Raw genomic sequence first — 8,774 nt, 5'->3', positions numbered from 1 at the left:
CAAATAAATATTTATTTTCATATTAAAAACGATTTAAGTTGTTGAACGGGAGTCTCTATGGTTCAATATTTTATTTTTCATAAACCAATATACTTATTGTCCTACGAAGATAGGTAAAAAAATCCTCTTTATTTAAACAAATAAATCTTTATTTTCATATTAAAAACGATTTAAGCTGTTGAACGGGAGTCTCTATGGTTCAATATTTTATTTTTCATAAACCAACATACTTATTGTCCTACGAAGATAGGTACAAAAAGGTGGCATTTAGGGTGGGTGAGGAGAAGAGTTTCCTACCATAGGAAAGTAGACTCTGGTCATTAGATTTAAGAGGAACATTGATCTTATGATAGTCTCCTCACACTAGATTTTTTTTCACTTTCTTCTACCACCGTTATCCTGTCTATGTGTCACGCCTTTTCCCAGAAACCATGGTTCCAACAAACCATAAGCTCTACACATGGACAATCTATTTTTTCCTTTGGTTGAAAGTATTTGACGTCTTCATGGCATAACTATAAATTTATGGTTTTTCAATTTCATCCCCTTCCTTTGTTATCTCAATCAAATTAAATTATAAAAATCATTAATAGACACAAAAATTGAACCGGTGACAGAAACTATGATAAAACCAACAAACAGGACACAAAAATTCGTTGTTGTTGTTGTTGAAGGTAAAATGGAAAACTAGTGTTTTAAAACTTGTTTTTTGGGTTTGATGATGGAAACTGGATCCGAAACAGCGTGCTACCCATGTCCATGTCACCATGACAACCTAACAACGGTGAAATCCTCTTCGACTACGTCATCGCTCTCGTCTACATCCTCGTCGCCTGTTTTGACCTCTGCGACGGCGCCTCCGTTGTCGACGTTTACCTCCTTATCTAATACGATATCTCCGGTGTTCTGTTTGAATCAATCACCATGCAGCTTCTCTTCATTTCTCTCCCCATGCTGATCTCTCTCGCACCATTCTTCTTATTCCTCTTCGTGAACTCAATATGTTATTTGTTCAAGATTCTCGATTTTCTTCTACACGTTTTTTCCTTTTTATTTATTTTTTAAAATTTAATTTAACTGTTGTGAATGATTTTGTCGTGAAGCATAATTTTGAATCATTGAAGTTATGAATAGTTTTTGTGAACTGTTCAAAGTGATATGAAGTATTGGGAATTTTTTTCTGGGTTGTTGCAGGTTGAGAGGTTGAAGAGAATGGGAATAAAATATAGTGTGGAGAGTGTATGATAAGATCTTAAATCTAGTGGTCAAAATCTACTTTCCTATGGTAGGAAACTCTTCTCATCACCCACCCTAAATGCCACCGTAAAAAAATCCTCTATTAGTTGTTATGGCAATTGCGTGCATAAAAAATACAATGGTACTAGTTCTTATAATTACTTTCTCTCCGCAGATCACAAACATTATTGTTGATCACAAAGATATCATATCGCATAAATAGGTTCCTGTGAAAGTCGGTATTTTTGTTGGGTGGATACTTCGTTACAATATTCCTACAAAGAATAACTTTAGAAAAATGATATTTGAACAACTATTTTTTGACAACTTTCTCTCTGATACTCACATTGTCCTTCTAGTTTCTCTCTCTATTGCTTTATTTTTGTGCCACTACCTAAATTTCTTTGTATAATTTGGTTGTCCAACAAGTTATTACAAGAAAGGATTGTTCAAATAACATTGCTCATAACTTTATTAGGAGAGGGTACTTCAGATTAATGGGCAGCTATGTGTGAGTAGTAGTGGCAACTTGGAGGACGTGGACTATTTGTTTCTCCTTTTTGATTTTACTCACTTTAGATGATCATTGTTCATAACTAATGAAAGTTGGGTGTAAGTTAATATTTTCAGGTGTAACTAGAAAAAAGTCTAATTTTTTAATGACAAAATCATTTTCATAAAACAAAATAACAACTAACTTTCAAATATATATAACAAAATAACAACTAACTTTCAAATATATATATATATATATATATATATATATATATATATATATATATATATAAAATTTGAGTAGTGATATTTTGACAACCATTTTGGTACAACCTTTGAGACAACTTTGTTGTTCTCTCTTCTCATTGGTCAAAAACAATAGAGAAAGAAAAAGGAAGAGAGAATAAAAACATAATGTGAGTATGTGAGAGAAAGTTGTACAAAAGTTGTACGAAAATGGTTGTACAAATATCATTTCTCATATAATTTACATTCATCTTTATAAATTTTGTCTAATTATTTACTTACTTTGCAGTTATTTACACCCATTTTCATTATTCTAAATACTGTTTTCTTAAAAGTTTGTCACACTTGCAATTACATGTTTTTTAAATCTTGTTCGTTATCCACCCACGTTGAGGATGTATACTATGAGAATGCCTATCTTATATGAGAATGATGAGAATAATTATCAACCACTAGATCAAAAATAGATGGTTGAGATTAAAAAGTCACATTTTAAAACACATGTACTTCTCCTTATTATATCAATTCTCATAAACACTATTAATCTTCTCCAACCCATGCTTTCATCTGTTCATGCTTCACCACAACTCCTTTTACGTTGCCACAAGACATCACAACCATTAAGATTAAAAGCCTTTAGATTAAAAACGAGAGAAAGAAAAAAAAAAAAAAAACTCCTTGTTCTCTTTAAGGATTTTTCCATCTCACATCATCTTGTTTGAATTTGAAAATTTGGGTCTGTATCAATGTTGCAACCTTTCGACGGATATGATTTCAACTGATCTGATTATCAAAATTAAGACTTTTGTTTTCTTCAATTTGGATTCAGTTTTGGGTTTGATTTTGTTTCACGGAAGAAAAAGTTGCAGAAAATGGAGATTTGGATTTTGGAGAAGATGAAGCGCAGTCTGGATGGGTATGATGGATAGACTAGGTGAAGGCACATGGGTTGTTTAAATCATATTTTTTAATCTCAACCATCTATTTATAATCTAATGGTTAATAATTATTCTCATCATTCTCATATAAGATAGGCATTCTCATAGTATACATCACCCACGTTAGTGTTATGTTCTTCTAACCATTTTTTAGCACGTTACTTTTCTTATTTTTTTTGTTAAAAGCGCGTTAACTTCTTTTAATAACAAGTATATTTCAAAAGAAAATTTATCAAGCAAAATGTTAGAATATATACTGGTGAAATTGTTTGAATGTGACAGAAGTAAACAAATACGGCTTTTTTTATTTTATATGTGAAAGGATAACGGTTAAAGTACGACTTTCTTCAACGAGAAAAGTAAACCAAATACAACCTTTTTGTTTGATTCTATGTGTGTAACGAGTTTGGTTGCTGGCGGAGCAGAGCTTGGACAAATTTTTGAACATTTGATTTAGACACCTCTACAGAGTTGAAAAAAGATACAAAAGGAAATAATTTATTTTTTTTTAAGGAAAAAAGGAAATAATTTATTAATAACTATTTTTCAAATAAATAAATGAGATAGATTTTTGTGTGTGTGCCCTTAATTGGTGCGCACAAATGCTTGTAACCAAGTAAAACTGGTTAATAGTTATTTTAGTCCTTCAAACATGTAACGAATAGTTTTGATTCTGCACTTTGTTAATCAAAATAGTATCTAACATTAAAATAGGCATTCAATGATGTGAATAACTCTTTTGGTATAAAGACTAATATGACAATAAGTAAATGCTTATAGGAGTTGAAAAAATATTAAGTATATTGAGGGAATGATATGACGGTATTAAGAGAACATTTGAATGTGAGAAACTATTTTGATTAACAAAGTGCACAAGCAAATGACTATTTTGGAATTTCAATACATTTAAAAAATATTGTGACTATCCATTACACATTGAGGGATTAAAGTGACTATTATCCCAAGTAAAACTTACTCAAACTAGTAATACCTATTGATATTTTAAATTATTAAATAAATATAATAAAAAAATAGGATATGAAGTATAATTCTAAGGGCCTGTTTGTTTCCGTGGAATGAGCCACGATGGAAAGCATAAAGAGGGAAAGTTTCTAAATATATGTGCCTTCCATCGTTTGGTTTCTCTGACAAGCACCAAGGAAAGATTGTTTTAGGCGGGTCCCATGTAAAAAAGCTTTCCGCCCAAAAATGAGAAGAAAGAAAGTATGGAATGGAGTTGTAATCCGATAAAATGACAAAAGTGCCCTTCGTTTTGTAAAATTTCACGTGACCACTTTCATTTCCTGCAAAATCACTTTCATTTCCTGCAAAATAACACTACTGACGCAATACTGTTGAAATTTTTAACTTTTTGTCTTTATGCTAGACACTTATTGCATTGATATAATTAATAATCAATATATTTACATGTATATTACATTTAAAATATTAAAATCCATTTATACGTATAAATAATATATAACATTTTAATATAGGGGTGTTAATGACATTTTCTAAATATACAACTTTACTTTCCTTTCACTTTCTTTTCACTTTCACTCATTCCAAACAACTCAAAAATCATCACCCTTTCCATCAACTTTCTACTAACTTTCATTCCTTTAACAATCTTTCCTTCTAGTTTCTTTCCTTACACTTTCTTTTGTCATCCAAACATACCCTAAAAGAAATCCGATTTTGTTCTCATGCGCGTAGTCAACTATCACTTTACTCAGGCAAGGAAAAGTTAATTAGCTGTAAGGTGGTAGATAGATCGATAGGAAACAAATCAAAGTCAAACTTTAATGAATATCAAGGTGGCTATGGCTATATTATAATCATAAATACAACACGTCATGGAACAAATAAAACAATACAAGAAACCATTTTCTGATTTTTGTGATCATCAAAAAATGTCCAACCTTAACCATAATCATATGCATATGCATACATTTCCAATTCAAGCTACTTTGTTGGTTTCTTTGTTGCTAGCTCTATGTCAAATAACTTCAGGGTTGACACAATTTGAAGCCTTGTTAAAGTGGAAACAAAGTCTCCCTCAACAACCAATTCTTGATTCATGGATCATTAACAATTCTAGTTCAACACAAACACCATGTTCATGGAGAGGTATCACTTGTGATTCTAAAGGAAGTGTTACAATCATAAACTTAGCATATGCTGGACTTGAAGGTACTCTTAATCACTTAAACTTGTCAGTTTTTCCTAACCTTCTTCGCCTCGATCTTAAAACAAACAATCTCACCGGTGTTATACCTGAAAACATCGGTGTTCTTTCAAAACTCCAGTTTCTTGATCTTTCTACAAATTATCTTAATGGAACTTTGCCTCTTTCTATAGCTAATTTGACTCAAGTTTATGAGCTTGATGTTTCACGAAACGACGTGTCTGGTATATTAGACCGTCGTTTGTTTCCTGATGACACTGATAAGCCTAGTTTTGGGCTTATCAGTATCAGGAATCTACTTTTCCAAGATACCCTTTTGGGCGGTCGATTACCAAACGAAATAGGGAACATAAAAAACTTGACTATACTAGCACTTGATGGAAACAATTTCTCTGGTCCTATTCCTTCATCTTTAGGAAACTGTAATCATTTAAGCATTCTGAGATTGAATGAAAACCAATTCTCTGGCTCAATACCACCAAGTATTGGCAAATTGACCAACCTAACCGATGTAAGGTTTTTCACCAATAACCTAAATGGCACTGTGCCACAAGAATTTGGAAACCTTTCATCTTTGGTTGTTTTACATCTTGCTGAGAACAATTTCATTGGTGAGTTACCACCACAAGTTTGCAAAGGTGGCAAACTTTTGAATTTCAGTGCATCCTTTAACAGTTTCACTGGTCCAATTCCAATAAGTCTTAGAAACTGCCCTTCTTTGTATAGAGTTAGGCTTGAATACAACCAGTTAACCGGTTACGCAGATCAAGATTTTGGAGTTTATCCAAATCTTACATACATGGATTTCAGCTATAACGAGGTTCAAGGTGGTTTATCTTCTAAATGGGGATCCTGTAAAAACTTGCAATACCTGAGTCTGGCTGGTAATTCGGTGAATGGAAAAATTCCTAGTGAGATTTTTCAATTGGAACAATTACAAGAGCTTGATCTATCCTATAACCAATTATCAGGAACTATTCCTCCACAAATTGAAAATGCTTCAAATTTGTATCTTTTAAATTTGGGTGGAAATAGGCTTTCTGGTAAGGTACCAATTGAAATTGGAAAGCTTTCGAATTTGCAATATTTAGACCTTTCAATGAACGCATTTCTAGGAGAAATTCCGATTCAGATAGGTGATTGTTCCAATTTGCTGAATTTAAATTTGAGTAACAATCACTTGAATGGCACAATTCCTTTCCAAATTGGAAACCTTGGATCATTACAAGACTTTTTGGATTTGAGTTACAATTCAATTTCGGGGGAAATTCCTTCTAATATTGGTAAGCTTTCAAATTTGATAAGCTTGAATATCTCAAACAACAATTTGTCAGGTAAAATACCTGATGAAATTAGTGGAATGTTGAGTTTGTCAAGTCTTAACCTCTCTTACAATCATTTGGAGGGGAATGTTCCTAAGAGTGGCATTTTCAAATTAAACTCTTCTCATGCGCTTGACTTGAGCAACAATCAAGGTCTATGTGGTAGTTTCAAGGGTTTGATACCTTGTAATGTTTCATCAAGTGAACCAAGTGATGGAGGAAGCAACAAAAAAAAGGTTGTGATTCCTATAGTTGCTTCTTTAGGAGGTGCGCTTCTTCTTTCATTGGTAATTGTTGGCGTAATTTTGTTGTGCTACAAGAAAAAATCAAGAACTTTACGAAAGTCTTCATTTAAGATGCCAAATCCATTTTCAATTTGGTACTTCAATGGAAGAGTTGTATATAGCGACATAATTGAAGCTACCAACAATTTTGACAACAAGTATTGCATTGGCGAAGGCGCGTTTGGAAATGTTTACAAAGCCGAACTGGAAGGAGGGCAAATATTCGCGGTGAAAAAGCTGAAATGTGATGAAGAAAACTTAGACACAGAGAGTATAAAAACATTTGAAAGCGAGGTTGAAGCCATGACAGAAACAAGGCACAGAAACATTGTGAAGCTTTATGGATTTTGTTGTGAAGGGATGCACACATTTCTTGTTTATGAGTATATGGATCGAGGGAGTTTAGAGGAAATGTTGATTGATGATAAGAGAGCATTGGAACTTGATTGGTCTAAACGGTTTGAGATTGTTAAAGGCGTTGCGAGTGCTCTCTCATATATGCATCATGATTGTTCTCCAGCTTTGATTCATAGAGATATATCAAGCAAGAATGTTTTGTTATCTTACAAACTTGAAGCTCATGTCTCAGATTTTGGTACTGCAAGGTTTCTTAAGCCAAATTCGCCTATTTGGACTTCATTTGCTGGCACATATGGTTATGCTGCTCCAGGTGATATTTTTTAACTCTTATGTTTGAATTATTATGAAATAAGATTATATGTTTTAGTAGAGGCCAAAGTTGACACAGTTGAGCAATTGAATCATTCAATTTCATCTGGATGAAAACAGATGAAAACACTTAAAAATTATTGTTTAAAAATAAAATATATGCTTTTGTTTACAAAAAAACTCTTAACAACCGGACCCCGAGTTTGATTTCCTCATCTCACAATGTAAGTGGTACAGTCTTAGTTGGACGATCTAGATTGCTCGACTACGTCAACCTTTTCGTTTTAGTCTTAAAATTCTTGTTGATTTGAGAATTTTGTTTTAGTTTCTATAATATACTTTTTCCTTTGTTTATCTTTAGAACTATGATTTAGTTAAAATACTTTATCTATTTTGGATATGTACTTGAATGTGTTATGATACCATTTACCAATACCATATACCAAAATATTATTTTTCTTCTTGTTTGCAATGTACTAATTTTCTAATTTTCACTATCTTCTTACTACTACAGAGCTTGCTTACACAATGGCAGTGACAGAAAAATGTGATGTATTCAGCTTTGGTGTTTTAGCATTTGAGATTCTAACAGGAAAGCACCCTGGTGATCTTGTTTCTTACATACAAACATCAAATGATCAAAAGATTGACTTCAATGAAATTTTAGACCCTCGCTTACCTTCACCTCAAAAGAACATTTTGAAGGAGTTGGCATTGGTTGCAAATTTAGCTCTTTCTTGCTTACATACACACCCTCAATCCAGACCTACTATGAGAAGTGTAGCCCAGTTTCTAGAAATGGAGAGCCCATAAAATTCTTAGTTGAAGTCGTTGACGGTTTTCCTTTGGTCCATTTGCTTGGTATATATAGACACTTGTTAGTGTTAGTTATATATCATAGTGATTGTAATTGCCTTGCTCAAAAGGCACCATATATAATGAAATGAATAGAAACTTTAGAATTATGCTAGAACATTGGATATGGATATGATTCTCTTTTGTTTTCTCTAATTATTTCAAAGATTGACAAAATGACTTCAAATGTTCTTTATCATATTTAACGGTAAAAGATCAGTCCTTTATTTTATTTTTTTACATTAGTCTTTTATGTTTATAAACATGAACAACTTAACCCTTATTTCCATTTTTTCATTAAAAAAATTTATGAGGTGGCAAGTCACATATGATAATTTTAATTTTTTTATATTAAAAATTGTAAATCTCATATATTTATGAACATTCATCTTCTTCATGATATTTTTCATCCCCATTTTCATCATCTCCTTTCTTAAAATAAAAAACTACCCATATTAATCTATTTTTTTACAACCCAACTTCCACTACAAGTTTCTTATTTTTTAGATGAGTTGAGAATCTTCCCAGCATCCCAAATGAA

At 32.3% G+C, this 8,774-nt stretch overlaps 1 protein-coding gene across 1 annotated transcript; it reads left to right on the top strand.

Moving 5' to 3' along the window:
• Window positions 1-4,814: 4,814 nt before the first annotated feature.
• LOC146928965 (uncharacterized) lies at window positions 4,815-8,410 on the top strand. The gene is made up of 2 exons (XM_085701103.1): window positions 4,815-7,379; window positions 7,893-8,410. Exons 1-2 carry the CDS (start codon window positions 4,829-4,831, stop codon window positions 8,189-8,191), a joined length of 2,850 nt encoding a protein of 949 aa, XP_085557229.1. The 5' UTR covers window positions 4,815-4,828; the 3' UTR covers window positions 8,192-8,410.
• Window positions 8,411-8,774: the final 364 nt, after the last annotated feature.

The sequence above is a fragment of the Medicago sativa genome, chromosome 4 (assembly GCF_051527215.1).
Source record: "Medicago sativa cultivar Bolivia chromosome 4, Bolivia_mono, whole genome shotgun sequence".
Taxonomy (NCBI): Eukaryota; Viridiplantae; Streptophyta; class Magnoliopsida; order Fabales; family Fabaceae; genus Medicago; species Medicago sativa.
Note: the sequence above shows the minus strand (reverse complement) of the source record. Positions and strands in the feature narration are given on the sequence as shown.